Below are 14,998 nucleotides of genomic sequence, written 5' to 3' on the forward strand. Positions count from 1 at the left end.
CTTATGAAACTGTAAGAAGCCCTAAACCCTAAGAAATCCTAAATCCTAAGAAAAGCAAAGCACTAAAAACCTTTATAACCCTAAAACTAAAAATCCCGAAAACAAACCTTAAAAACCGTAAGAAAATTCCTTAATCTAAAACCCCAAGTCCTTAGCCCTTAGAGATCATATATAGTGAAAACAATAATGATCCCAAAAAATCTTTAACAATCCTAGATTGAAAAAAACTCTTGACCGAATATTTTTTAGAAAAAACTTAAGCTCTAAACCCTAACCTAAAAACCTTAACCAAAAACCTAAACTATTCTTAATCATGTTAAGATTATATCATTGTTCAATATGCTCTATTCAGTTACATATATTTGTTCAGATTTATCATGTCATGCATGCTCAGAATCTTTCCACTACTGATACATAGTCTACGCTACATCATCTCTTGATGTAGGTTCAGGTCCTTAGCATTCAGATCACGCGGACATCGGGTACCGATCCGTATTCTGCAATATCAGTGGTGAGTCCTCATTTTTCGAGGATGATTTACACGTTTTATATTCAGTCTTTCATTTTAGTTTCAGTTTTGCTAGAGTTAGCTGGGGGGATGTCCCAACATCTCTAGTAAGTTAGGGGCTTTTATTCATACATTGTTTTTGTCACTCCCCGAGGTTACCCACTTGACGTAACACGAGACCTGGGATCACGAGTGACGCCAAGCTCACCTTGAGTTGGCATATCATATGCATATTAGATCAACACCTTTAAAATCCTAAACCTAAGAAATATGAAATCCCTAACAAACCCTTAACCCTAAGTAATACTAAACCCTAAACTTTAGGTTAACCCCAAGACTTATGAAACACCAACAAACCCTAAAGCCTAAAAACAACTTTAAAAAACACTAAACCTAAAAACACCTTTATAATCCGTAATCCCTAAAAACTATAAATTTAAAATCCTATGCCATAATACCGAAAGAAACCCTACGCCGTAAGAGCCCCTAAACAGTAAAAAATCATAACAATCATGAAAACCCCTTTTAAAATGCTAAACCTAAAAAATTCAACAAAAACTTTAGCCTTAAACCTTAAAATCCCTTGGATAAAAACTTACACCTTATACCCAATGAAATTTTAAACCCTTCCGCCTAAACCTTAAGGCGAAACACTAAGAAACCCTAAACTCTATGAAATAAATGAAACCCTAAAAAACTTTTAAAACCCTAAACTTTTAAAAACCCAAAACCCTATTAATCCCCTAAGATCTAAGAACCCCTTAATCGTTAAAATACCATAGAAATCCTAAACACCTTAAAACCCTATACTTAAATATTCCTCTAAACCTAATAAAACACTAGAAAATCTTAAACCCAAAACCCTATATCCTAAAAACCCTTAAAAAAACCAAACCCTAAGAAATCTTAAACGCTAAATAATATACCCTAAGAAACTCTAAATCCTTAACTCTAAATCATAGGGCTAAACCTTAAACCCAAACCATATGGAATCCTAAGAAACCCTAAACCCTAAAATCCATTTAAACACCTACAACTATAATACCCGGAAAAAAAACCCTTTAAAACCATAAGCCCTAGAAAAAAACCCTAAACTTAAAATCCTATACCCTATATTAGGACTACGTAACCCTAAATCTTAATAAATCCAATTTCTTAAAAATACCTAAGAAACCCTAAAATATTTAAAAACCTTAATCATAAAATTCATAAACACAAAAAAAAACCATAAACTCTAAAAAACTCTTAACCTAAAATCCGAAGCCCTAAATCCTAAACCAAGAAACTCTAAGAAACTCTAAATCTTAAACCCTTATAAACCCTAATACCCTAAAACCTATGATCCTAAACCCTAAAAATCACTAAGAAAACCAAACCCTAAAAATCACAAAGAAAACCTAGACACTAAAAAACATAAAAAAAAAACTTAAAAACCCCTAAACCTAAAGAACAATAAATCCCAAACTCTAAACCTTGAACCTAAACCCTTAAAAATCATAAGCCCAAAACCCAAACCCTAAGAAAGCCCCAAACCCTAAACCTAAAAAAGTACTAAGAAACCCAAAACCCTAAAAAACAACAATGAAAAGCATAAAAAACATTAAAACATAGAAAACCTCTAAAAAATCTTAAACCTAACAAACCTGAACCCTATTCTAGAAAATCCCTAAACTTAAAACAATAAACCCCACACCTTAAATGACCCAAAAAAGACCTAGGAAACCTTAAATATTCAATTCGAAACCTAAGTAACCTAAACCCTAAACCTTAGGGATAAACCTAAGACTTATGAAACTCTAAGAATCCCTAAACCATAAGAAATCCTAAATCCTAAGCAAAACTAAACACTAAAAAACTACAAAAAAACCTTTAAAAACTCTAAACCTAAAAAATATTAAACCTAACAAACCTTAACTCTAAACAATAGAAAAACCCTAAACCTAAACACTAAACCCTACACCCTAAATGACCTAAAAAAAACCTAGGAGACCTTAAATGTTAAACTCAAACCCTAAAAAACCAAAACCCTAAACCTTGGGGATAAACCCCTAACCCTAAACCTTAGGAAACTCAAAGAAGCCCTAAATCCTAAGAAAAGCTAAACACTAAAAACCTTTAAAACCTAAACACTAAACCCTACACCCTAACGGACCCAAAAAAAAACCTAGGGGACCTTAAATGTTAAACTCAAATCCTAAGAAACTTAAACCCTAAACCTTAGGGATAAACCCCCAACCCTAAGCCTTATGAAACTGTAAGAAGCCCTAAACCCTAAGAAATCCTAATTCCTAAGAAAAGCAAAGCACTAAAAACCTTTATAACCCTAAAACTAAAAATCTAAAAAACAAACATAAAAAACCCTAAGAAAATTCCTTAATCTAAAACCCCAAGTCGTTACCCCTTAGAGATCATATATCGTAAAAACAATAATGATCCCAAAAAATCTTTAACAATCCTAGATTGAAAAAAACTCTTGACCGAATTTTTTTTAGACAAACTTAAGCTCTAAACCCTAACCTAAAAACCCTTAACCAAAAACCTAAACTCTTCTTAATCATGTTCAGATTATATCATTGTTCAATCTGCTCTATTCAGTTACATATATTTGTTCAGATTTATCATGTCATGCATGCTCAAATTCTTTCAACTACTGATACATAGTCTACGCTACATCTTCTCTTTATGTAGGTTCAGGTCCTTAGCATTCAGATCACGCGGAGATCGATTACCGATCCATATTCAGCAATATCAGTGGCGAGTCCTCGTTTTTCGAGGATGATTTACACGTTTTATATTCAGTATTTCATTTTAGTTTCAGTTTTGCAAGAGTTAGCTGGGGGATGTCCCATAATGTCTAGTCAGTTAGGGGCTTTTATTCATACATTGTTTTTGTCACTCCCCGAGGTTACCCACTTGACGTAACACGAGACCTGGGATCACGAGTGACGCCAAGCTCACCTTGAGTTGGCATATCATATGCATATTAGATCAACACCTTTAAAATCCTAAACCTAAGAAATATGAAATCCCTAACAAACCCTTAACCCTAAGTAATACTAAACCCTAAATTTTAGGTTAACCCCAAGACTTATGAAACACCAACAAACCCTAAAGCCTAAAATCAACTTTAAAAAACACTAAACCTAAAAACACCTTTATAATCCCTAATCCCTAAAAACTATAAATTTAAAATCCTATGCCATAATACCCAAAGAAACCCTACGCCGTAAGAACCCCTAAACAGTAAAAAATCATAACAATCTTGAAAACCCCTTGTAAAATGCTAAACCTAAAAAATTCAACAAAAACTTTAGCCTTAAACCTTAAAATCCCTTGGATAAAAACTTACACCTTATACCCAAAGAAATTTTAAACCCTTCCGCCTAAACCTTAGGGCTAAACCCTAAAAACCCTAAACTCTATGAAATAAAAGAAACCCTAAAAAACTTTTAAAACCCTAAACTTTTAAAAACCCAAAACCCTTAAAATCCCCTAAGATCTAAGAACCCCTTAATCGTTAAAATACCATAGAAATCCTAAACACCTTAAAACCCTATACTTAAATATTCCTCTAAACCTAATAAAACACTAGAAAATCTTAAGCCCAAAACCCTATATCCTAAAAACCCTTAAAAAAACCAAACCCTTAGAAATCTTAAACGCTAAATAATATACCCTAAGAAACTCTAAATCCTTAACTCTGAATCATAGGGCTAAACCTTAAACCCAAACCATATGGAATCCTAAGAAACCCTAAACCCTAAATCCATTTAAACACCTACAACTATAATACCCGGAAAAAAAAAACCCTTTAAAACCATAAGCCCTAGAAAAAACCCTAAACTTAAAATCCTATACCCTATATTAGGACTACGTAACCCTAAATCTTAATAAATCCAATTTCTTAAAAATACCTAAGAAACCCTAAAACATATAAAAACCTTAATCATAAAACTCATAAACATAAAAATAAACCATAAACTCTAAAAACTCTTAACCTAAAATCAGAAGCCCTAAATCCTAAACCAAGAAACTCTAAGAAACTCTAAATCTTAAACCCTTATAAACCCTAATACCCTAAAACCTATGATCCTAAACCCTAAAAAATCACTAAGAAAACCTAAACCCTAAAAATCACAAAGAAAACCTAAACACTAAAAAACATAAAAAAAAAAACTTAAAAACCCCTAAACCTAAAGAACAATAAATCCCAAACTCTAAACCTTGAACCCTAAACCCTTAAAAATCATAAGCCCAAAACCCAAACCCTAAGAAAGCCCCAAACCCTAAACCTAAAAAAGTACTAAGAAACCCAAAATCCTAAAACACAACAAAGAAAAGCATAAAAAACATTAAAACCCAGAAAACCTCTAAAAAATCTTAAACCTAACAAACCTGAACCCTATTCTAGAAAATCCCTAAACTTAAAACAATAAACCCTACACCTTAAATGACCCAAAAAAGACCTAGGAGACCTTAAATGTTCAATTCGAAACCTAAGAAACCTAAACCCTAAACCTTAGGGATAAACCTAAGACTATGAAACTCTAAGAAGCCCTAAACCATAAGAAATCCTAATTCCTAAGCAAAACTAAACACTAAAAAACTACAAAAAAACATTTAAAAACTCTAAACCTAAAAAATATTAAACCTATAAAACCTTAACTCTAAACCATAGAAAAACCCTAAACCTAAACCCTAAACCCTACACCCTAAATGACCCAAAAAAAACCTAGGAGACCTTAAATGTTAAATTCAAACCCTAAAAAACCAAAACCCTAAACCTTAGGGATAAACCCCTAACCCTAAACCTTATGAAACTCTAAGAAGCCCTAAATCCTAAGAAAAGATAAACACTAAAAACCTTTAAAACCTAAACACTAAACCCTACACCATAACGGACCCAAAAAAACTCTTGACCGAATTTTTGTTAGAAAAATTTAAGCTCTAAACCCTAACCTAAAAACCCTTAACCAAAAACCTATACTCTTCTTAATCATGTTCAGATTATATCATTGTTGAATATGCTCTATTCAGTTACATATATTTGTTCATATTTATCATGTCATGCATGCTTAGAATCTTTCAACTACTGATACATTGTCTACGCTACATCTTTTCTAGATGTAGGTTCAGGTCCTTAGCATTCATATCACGCGGAGATCTGTTACCGATCCGTATTCAGCAATATTCAGTCTTTCATTTTAGTTTCAATTTTTCTAGAGTTAGCTGGGGGGATATCCCAACATCTCTAGTCAGTTAGGGGCTTTTATTCATACATTGTTTTTGTCACTCCCCGAGGTTACCCACTTGACGTAACACGAGACCTAGGATCACGAGTGACGCCATGCTCACCTTGAGTTGGCATATCATATGCATATTAGATCAACACCTTTAAAATCTTAAACCTAAGAAATTTGAAATCCCTAACAAACCCTTAACCCTAAGTAATACTAAACCCTAAACTTTAGGTTAACCCCAAGACTTATGAAACACCAACAAACCCTAAAGCCTAAAAACAACTTAAAATACACAAACCCTAAAAACACCCTTATAATCCTAATCCCTTAAAACTATAAATTTAAAATCCTATGCCATAATACCCAAAGAAACCCTAAGCCGTAAAAACCCCTAAACAGTAAAAAACCATAACAGTCTTGAAAAACCCTTTTAAAATGCTAAACCTAAAAAATTCAACAAAAAATTTAGCCTTAAACCTTAAAATCCCTTGGATAAAAACTTAAACCTTATACCCAAAGAAATTTTAAACCCTTCCGCCTAAACCTTAGGGCTAAACCCTAAGAAACCCTAAACTCTATGAAATAAATGAAACCCTAAAAAACTTTTAAAACCCTAAACTTTTAAAAACCCAAAACCCTATAAATCCCCTAAGATCTAAGAACCCCTTAATCGTTAAAATACCATAGAAATCCTAAACACCTTAAAACCCTATACTTAAATATTCCTCTAAACCTAATAAAACACTAGAAATTGAATGTGATGCTTCAGGTGTTGGTATAGGTGGTGTGTTGATGCAAGAAGGAAAACCATTAGCTTTCTTTAGTGAAAGTTAAAGGGAGCTACACTCAAGTACTCAACTTATGACAAGGAATTGTATGCACTTGTGCGAGTGTTGGCTCATTGGCAACACTACTTGTGGCACAAAGAGTTCGTGATAAGGACCGATCATGAGTCTATGAAGCATCTCAAGGGTCAATCCAAGTTGAACCAGCGACATGCTAAGTGGGTTGAATTCATTGAAACGTTTCCATATGTGATCAACTACAAGCAAGGCAAGGAAAATGTGGTAGCGGATGCTCTATCACGAAGGTTTGTATTGGTCAATACCTTGGTTTCTAGAATGATGGGGTTTGAAAGCTTAAAGGGATTTTATTCTATGGATTCCGACTTCAAAGATACCTTTGATAATCTTAGTCAAGGGAAGCGAGTTGATAGTTACCAATTGGTTGATGGTTTCTTGTTCAAAGATGGCCGAGCATGTGTTCCCATGAGCTCATGGAGAGAGTTATTTGTCAAGGAGGCTCATAGTGGTGGTTTGATGGGACACTTTGGGGTACCAAAAACACTTGATATTCTTAAGGAGCAGTTCTTTTGGCCCAAGATGAAGCATGATGTGGAGAGGATTTGTGGACAATGTCTAGAATGTAAGCAAGCCAAATCCACGACTAGGCCCCAAGGTAAGTATACTCCTCTTCCTACTCCAAATGGTCCGTGGATAGATATTTCTATGGACTTTGTGTTGGGACTTCCTAGGACTAAAAGAGGACATGATAATATATTTGTGGTAGTGGATAGATTTTCTAAAATGGCTCATTTTATTCCATGCCATAAATGTGATGATGCATCCCATGTAGCATCTTTGTTTGTTATCAATGTGCTTAAATTGCATGGAGTCCTCAAACCATTGTTAGTGATAGGGACTCCAAGTTTCTTAGTCATTTTTGGAAGAGTCTATGGGGTACACTTGGTACCAAACTTATGTTCTCTACTTCTTGCCATCCTCAAACGGATGGACAAACTGAAGTAGTCAATCGGACTCTTGGAAGCATGCTTCGATGCATGATTAGAGGAACCCCAACTACTTGGGAAGACCGTTTACCCTTGAGTGAATTTGCATATAATCGGTCTTTCCACTCCTCTATTGGAATGTCTCCATTTGAGGCATGTTATGGTTTTAAACCTTTGTTTCCATTAACCATGATTCCTTTGTCTAGCAATGTTGTTGTGAGCCTAGATGCCAAGAAAAGGGCAAAGGAGATGATGAACATTCATGCCAAGGTCAAAGAGGCCATTGAAAAGAACAATTCAAAGGTGGCCATTCGAAAGAATCGAGGGAGAAAGGAAGTGATCTTCAATCCAGATGATTGGGTGTGGGTGCATTTCTGAAAGGAGAGGTTTCCACAAGTACGAAAAGGGAAGCTAAGCCCAAGAGGGAATGGACCCTTCAAAGTACTCAAGAGAATCAATGACAATGCTTACATGATTGACCTACCAAGTGAGTATAATGTTCATAATGTTTTCAATGTTAGTGATTTGTCTCCTTGTGTTGTAGGTGATCCTTTGGATTCGAGGACGAATCATTTTCAAGAAGGGGAGGATGATAACATGGGCAGCATGGATGACACTAACATGAGTTGCATATACCCCTCAAGACCATTCACACGGAGTCAAGCAAAGGATCTCCAAGGCCTACAAGCAATGTTCATGAAAAGGGAAGCATTAGAGGAGCTTGAATGTCACCAAAGAAAAACATACAATGTGTGTAAGGTACACCAAAATGAGAAGGAAGAAGGAAAGAGGCCATGTGTGGAAATGACCATTTCATGAATTCAAGAATTCATAAAAGAAGGCAACCAAACAAGACCCTTATCTCATTAAGGGTAAAATTGTCAAAAAGTGTCTTGTTTATTTTTTTAGTATAAATAGTAGTCTCTTTTATTTTGGGAAGACTTAGACTATATTGAATATTGACTCTCAAATTATAGTATCTTCTTAGTGAGTAATTAGGGTGAACTCTTGGGATTGCTTGTTAACTTCTTGTGTTTGATTAATCAAAGTGTTACCCCTTTGTGATTCTTGGTTTCATTTGATTATTCTTCTTTGGGTTGAATTTAGGTTGTTGAAGTCAATTGGGAGGTGAGGGTTTTAGTCCCTTGTTGCCCATAATTTTAATAACTTGAGTATTAATCCACATATCTTTTCTTTCTTTATTCCTTTCCTTCCTTGATCGTTATCATTTGGTATCAAGAGCCTAGGTTTAGATTTGTTCTTACAAATCTAGTCTTGGTTTTAAAAAAGAGTCCAAAAAAATTGTCAAAAAAAAAAAATGATTTTTTTTTATTTTGATTTATTGTTTTTGACACTAGATTCTTGTTCCCTAGTGTTTTTTGAGTCTAGGTTTCAAATTTTGTTCAATTTGGAGTTGTAGAAGTGAAGTTACCATTGAAGGGTTTCAAGCTTTTCAAACTTTTCAAATTTTAAAAATGGGTCATTTGATTGAGGAGAAATTGAAGGTTAATAATTAGTGGGCTTTGTTCTCTTAGTTGAAGGGAAGAAAATCCTAAATTTTGAGCCAATTTCAAGTTGATTTGAGTGTATTAGGGTTTAGTGTGTGTTCTTGGTGTTCTATGTGTTCTTGGTGTCTTCAACTTGGTCTTGAAAAAGAAGAAAGAAGAAAGTACATTTGATCCAACTTTTCAAGTCAAAGTTGGTCAAAAGTGTTTTTTTTTTTGGGTCCATTAGTGGAATTTTAAAAAAAAAAAAAATGAAATCTGAAAAAAAAAAGAAAAAAAAAAAGTGCCACGTGGACCGACACATCAGCAGCCAGCGCAGCAGACAACCTGCCAGCGACGCCCAGTCGCACCTGACGCGCGTGTGCGTCAGTTTCAGAGACCAAAAACCTGCAGATTTTTTTTAAGACCCCAAAAATATTCTAAGTATGGAAGTTTTTTGGACCTAGAAAATTTTCTAAGTGTCCAAACTTCGTGATTCTTTTTCTAACATTTTTCCCTTCAATTCCTCAACTATTTAACAATTAATTATCATCTTTAATTACTTGTTAACTAGTTTTAATCATCAAATGATCCAATCAAAGTCTTACAAGTGATGGACTTCTTTGAGGCATAATTTTTTTTCTAAGTGTCCAAATTCACTTCTTTTTCTTCTAAACTCATTTTTCTTCTAATTTTAAGCTATTTAACAATCAATTAACATCTTTAATTACTTTTAACTAGTTTTTAATCATTAAATCTTTTATTTGATCCTTCAAAGTAAGTAACAAGAAGTAATTCTTCTACTTTTGTTACTTGGTTTATTTTGAGTCCGACTTTTTTGGTACTTCTTTCTTCTACTTTATCCATCTTAATTCGTTGATAACCTTCTTGATTCAAGTCCGTTAGTTTTTTTCTTTTTCTTTTTTTTGGGTCGTCCTTCTTTCAAGAGTCGCAAGAATCCACTCCATCACAAAGGATAGGTGGTCTTGAGTTGATTGAACCGAGCTAGTTCACTATCAATTTTGAGACGACACCATAGAAGGTGAGTTGAGAGCTACATACGAGTGACGTGAGGCTTTTCTACTAATCTCGTTTGTTGAGTTTTGTAGGTATCATGTCTAATACAAGTCCAATTGGGGAGAGCTCGGAGAACATCATGGAGGTTCTCGCCAACATCTCTAAGCAAGTAGCGGAAATGAATGGAAGGATGGGAGGTATGGAGGAAAGGTTGGTACGGGTGGAAAATGAGAATAGAAGGAAAGCAATTCAACCCGAATATGAGGAGATAAGGAGGGCATCGGTGCATTCCACCATCCTTGCTCCGGGACAAGCTCATAATCTATGTTCTCCTCCACAAAGCCGAACCCGAAACTACCAACGCCCCACTTTCCAAACTCCCAACCCTCCAAACCACCTAAGACAACCTATGCCACATCCAAATCCACAACCCTATCACCCGCCACATGAGAATCTTCCTTTTGTGGCCAACCAAGTCCAATACCAAACACCATTTCGAAATGATTCAAATGCATATTTTCATAAACCTACATCACATTCACAAAATGCACCACAAATGCCCTACCAAGACTACCAATACCAAAATCCTCTCTATGATGAAATTCATGAGTAGTTCAATAATGATGAGTTTTGGGAGCTTAGGGGTAGGGATGGAAATGGAGTACGAAGGGAAGGAGTACGACCTCGGGACTTGGGGTGGGACCAAGGCATAGGAGATCAAGAATATGGGAATAGAGGAGATAGAATGGGATATAGAGGAGATAGGATGGGATATAGAGGCGATAGGATGGGAAATAGAGGAAATAGATTTAGGGAGAGGAATGATCATCAAGATAGGGGCTTGAACACTATCAAGGTCACACTTCCAAGGTTCAAAGGAAGTAGTGACCCCGATGAGTTCTTGGAATGGAAAATTCAAAGTGAGCGAAGTATGCTCTCACGCAATTTGAGGGGTACGCATCAACCTGGTGGGAGTCCAAGAGGAGGGAAAGGGAGAGCCATCATAACTACGAGTTACCTACTTGGCAAGAGTTGATTGCACTTATGGAGTTGAGATACTTGACTCCAAACTACTATCAAGAGGTGCTCAAGAAGGTGTACATGTTGAGGCAAGGTACCAAAACTGTGGAAGAATGTTATGATGAGTTTGAGAACTTGCGGATGAAGTCTAAAATTGAAGAGAATATGGAATGTACGGTGATACGATTCGTGGCAAACTTGAGGTATGATATCTTGAAGCCCTTGAAGCTTAAGCACTATGAGACTCTTGAAGCGGCTTTCCATGATGCCTCAAAGGTAGAAGCAGATTTGAAAGAAGAAAAGTCATACAAGGCCAAAAATTCTTTAACTTCCACATGGAGCAAAAGTAGAGATAATTGGAAGACGACATCCTTTAGGGAGCAACCTAAAGGTGGAGGTCAAGTTGCCCAAGTCAAGCTTGATTACAAATCCAAGGCAAGTGAGCAACCACAAGGAGGTAACTATGTTAAACCTAACTTTCCTCGACCCTCTACAATTCAATGCTTTAGATGCCAAGGGAGGGGACATTTTGCTAGTGAGTGTCCAAATAGGAGAACAATTGTTTCTCTTCGTGATGGATATAAGACTGAAGATGAAGATGAGGGTGCAGAAAAAAATGAGGGAGAGGGAGATAGGGGTGAAGGAGAGGAAGGTGCTTCAGGGGATGAAGAAGAAAGGTTGGACGAGAGGGTGAATTTTGCTTGCTTCATGAAGAAGGGAAAGTCTTTGCTTGATGATGATGAAGACTTGAACATGAATGTCAATCTTTCATGTGTTGTGAGAAGAATTATGGGAGCCCTTGCAAAAGAAGAACTTGACCAAAGGGAGAATCTACTTCATGCTAGGTGCAAAATCCAAGATAAAGTGTGTTCTTTAATCATTGATAGCGGGAGTTGCACCAATGTGGTGAGTAGTTCCTTGGTGGAGCGTATGAAAATACAAACCAGCAAGCATCCCAATCCTTATAAGCTACAATGGCTCAACGAGAGTGGAGAGATGAAGGTCCTCAAACAAGCAAGTATTCGGTTTAGTGTGGGAAAGTACAATGAAGAATTGGTTTGTGATGTGGTTCCCATGTTGGCATGTCACCTACTGTTGGGGAGACCTTGGCAATTTGATAGAGATGTTGTGCACCAAGGGAGATCCAACAAATACACTTTTGTGGTTGAAGGTAAAAAGTATGTGCTTGCACCTCTCACTCCATATCAAGTGAGTGAGGACTATCGGGCTATGAAGGAGCTTCGAGAGAGAATAAAAGACGAGGCGGCAACAGGTGAAGGTGAAAGTTCCACCATTGTTCCAAAGGAGGGGAGTGCCTTGGTTAAAAATAATAAGAACATGTGCATGATAGCAAAGCCAAGCAAGTGTTTAAAGGGTGTGGATGAGGAATGCTTTCTAGTGTGCCTTGTCAACACCAACCTTTTGTTACATGCTAACCAAGATACTAGCACTTTGCCTAGTATTATTTCTTCTCTTTTGCAGGGCTATGATGAGCTATTTCCAGATGAGATGCCTGCTGGATTACCACCCTTGAGGGGAATCGAGCACCAAATAGATTTTATACCGGGTTCACAAATCCCCAATCGTCCAGCTTATAGGAGTAACCCGGCAGAAACCAAAGAGCTATCAAGGCAAGTGGAAGAGCTTCTTAAGAAGGGGTTGATCAAAGAAAGCCTAAGTCCTTGTGCCATACCGGTAATTCTTGTTCCCAAAAAGGTTGGCACTTGGAGAATGTGTATTGATTGTAGAGCCGTAAATAAGATCACGGTGAAGTATCGACATCTCATTCCTCGACTTGATGATATGCTTGATGAGCTATGTGGTTCTAGTATTTTCTCCAAGATTGACCTTCGAAGTGGGTATCATCAAATTCGTATGAAACCGGGTGATGAGTGGAAGACGGCCTTCAAGACAAAGTTTGGGCTGTATGAATGGCTTGTGATGCCATTTGGATTGACGAATGCCCCAAGCACTTTCATGAGATTGATGAACCATGTTCTCAAACCCTTCATCAACAAGTTTGTTGTGGTGTATTTTGATGACATACTTGTGTATAGTAAGACAATGGAGGAACATGTATCCCATTTGAAACAAGTGTTTGATGTCCTACTACGAGAGCGTCTCTTTGCTAGTTTCAAGAAATGTTCATTTTGTGTTGATAAAGTTGTGTTTTTGGGTTTTGTGGTTAGTGCAAATGGGATTGAGGTTGATGACGAGAAGGTGGAGTCCATCAAGACTTGGCCGACCCCAACCAGTGCAACTGAGGTAAGAAGTTTTCATGGGTTAGCAAGTTTTTATCGGCGATTTGTGAAGGGCTTTAGTTCAATTGCTGCTCCTTTGACCGAACTGATCAAGAAAGATGTACCTTTCGTATGGGGTGAGAAGCAGGAGAAGTCTTTTCAAGCCTTGAAATTGATGTTGAGTTCTGCACCCTTGCTCCAACTACCCAACTTTGACAAGGCCTTTGAAATTGAATGTGATGCTTCAGGTGTTGGTATAGGTGGTGTGTTGATGCAAGAAGGAAAACCATTAGCTTTCTTTAGTGAAAAGTTAAAGGGAGCTACACTCAAGTACTCAACATATGACAAGGAATGTATGCACTTGTGCGAGTGTTGGTTCATTGGCAACACTACTTGTGGCACAAAGAGTTCGTGATAAGGACCGATCATGAGTCCTTGAAGCATCTCAAGGGGCAATCCAAGTTGAACCAGCGACATGCTAAGTGGGTTGAATTCATTGAAACATTTATAACCCTAAAACAAAAATCTCGAAAACAAACCTTAAAAACCCCAAGAAAATTCCTTAATCTAAAACCCCAAGTCCTTAGCCCTTAGAGATCATATATCGTAAAAACAATAATGATCCCAAAAAATCTTTAACAATCCTAGATTGAAAAAAACTCTTGACCGAATTTTTTTTAGAAAAACTTAAGCTCTAAACCCTAACCTAAAAACCCTTAACCAAAAACCTAAACTCTTCTTAATCATGTTCAGATTATATCATTGTTCAATATGCTCTATTCAGTTACATATATTTGTTCAGATTTATCATGTCATGCATGCTCAGAATCTTTCAACTACTGATACATAGTCTACGCTACATCTTCTCTTGATGTAGGTTCAGGTCCTTAGCATTCAGATCACGCGGAGATCGGTTACCAATCCGTATTCAGCAATATCAGTGGTGAGTCCTCGTTTTTCGAGGATGATTTACACATTTTATATTCAGTCTTTCATTTTAGTTTCAGTTTTGCTAGAGTTAGCTGGGGGGATGTCCCAACATCTCTAGTCAGTTAGGGGCTTTTATTCATACATTGTTTTTGTCACTCCCCGAGGTTACCCACTTGACGTAACACGAGACCTAGGATCACGAGTGACGCCAAGATCACCTTGAGGTGGCATATCATATGCATATTAGATCAACACCTTTAAAATCCTAAACCTAAGAAATCTGAAATCCCTAACAAACCCTTAACCCTAAGTAATACTAAACCCTAAACTTTAGGTTAACCCCAAGACTTATGAAACACCAACAAACCCTAAAGCCTAAAAACAACTTTAAAAAACACTAAACCTAAAAACACCCTTATAATCCCTAATCCCTAAAAACTATAAATTTAAAATCCTATGCCATAATACCCAAAGAAACCCTAAGCCGTAAGAACCCCTAAACAGTAAAAAATCATAACAATATTGAAAACCCCTTTTAAGATGCTAAACCTAAAAAATTCAACAAAAAATTTAGCCTTAAACCTTAAAATCCCTTGGATAAAAACTTACACCTTATACCCAAAGAAATTTTAAACACTTCCGCCTAAACCTTAGGGCTAATCCCTAAGAAACCCTAAACTCTATGAAATAAAAGAAACCCTAAAAAACTTTTAAAACCCTAAACTTTTAAAAACCCAAAACCCTATAAATCCCCTAAGATCTAAGAACCC

At 36.4% G+C, this 14,998-nt stretch overlaps 1 protein-coding gene across 1 annotated transcript; it reads left to right on the plus strand.

Moving 5' to 3' along the window:
- Positions 1-11,082: 11,082 nt before the first annotated feature.
- Positions 11,083-13,713, plus strand: LOC125821109 (uncharacterized). Its single transcript, XM_049500553.1, has one exon. The coding sequence runs from the start codon at positions 11,083-11,085 to the stop codon at positions 13,711-13,713; it is 2,631 nt and encodes an 876-aa protein (XP_049356510.1).
- Positions 13,714-14,998: the final 1,285 nt, after the last annotated feature.

This window comes from Solanum verrucosum, unplaced genomic scaffold (assembly GCF_900185275.1).
Source record: "Solanum verrucosum unplaced genomic scaffold, falcon-dt-bn FXZP01001173.1, whole genome shotgun sequence".
NCBI lineage: Eukaryota > Viridiplantae > Streptophyta > Magnoliopsida > Solanales > Solanaceae > Solanum > Solanum verrucosum.

What these genes read in the sequence shown, in the direction of transcription:
- LOC125821109 (XM_049500553.1), top strand. Translation starts at nt 11,083, where the DNA reads ATGGAGTTGAGATACTTGACTCCAAACTACTATCAAGAGGTGCTCAAG.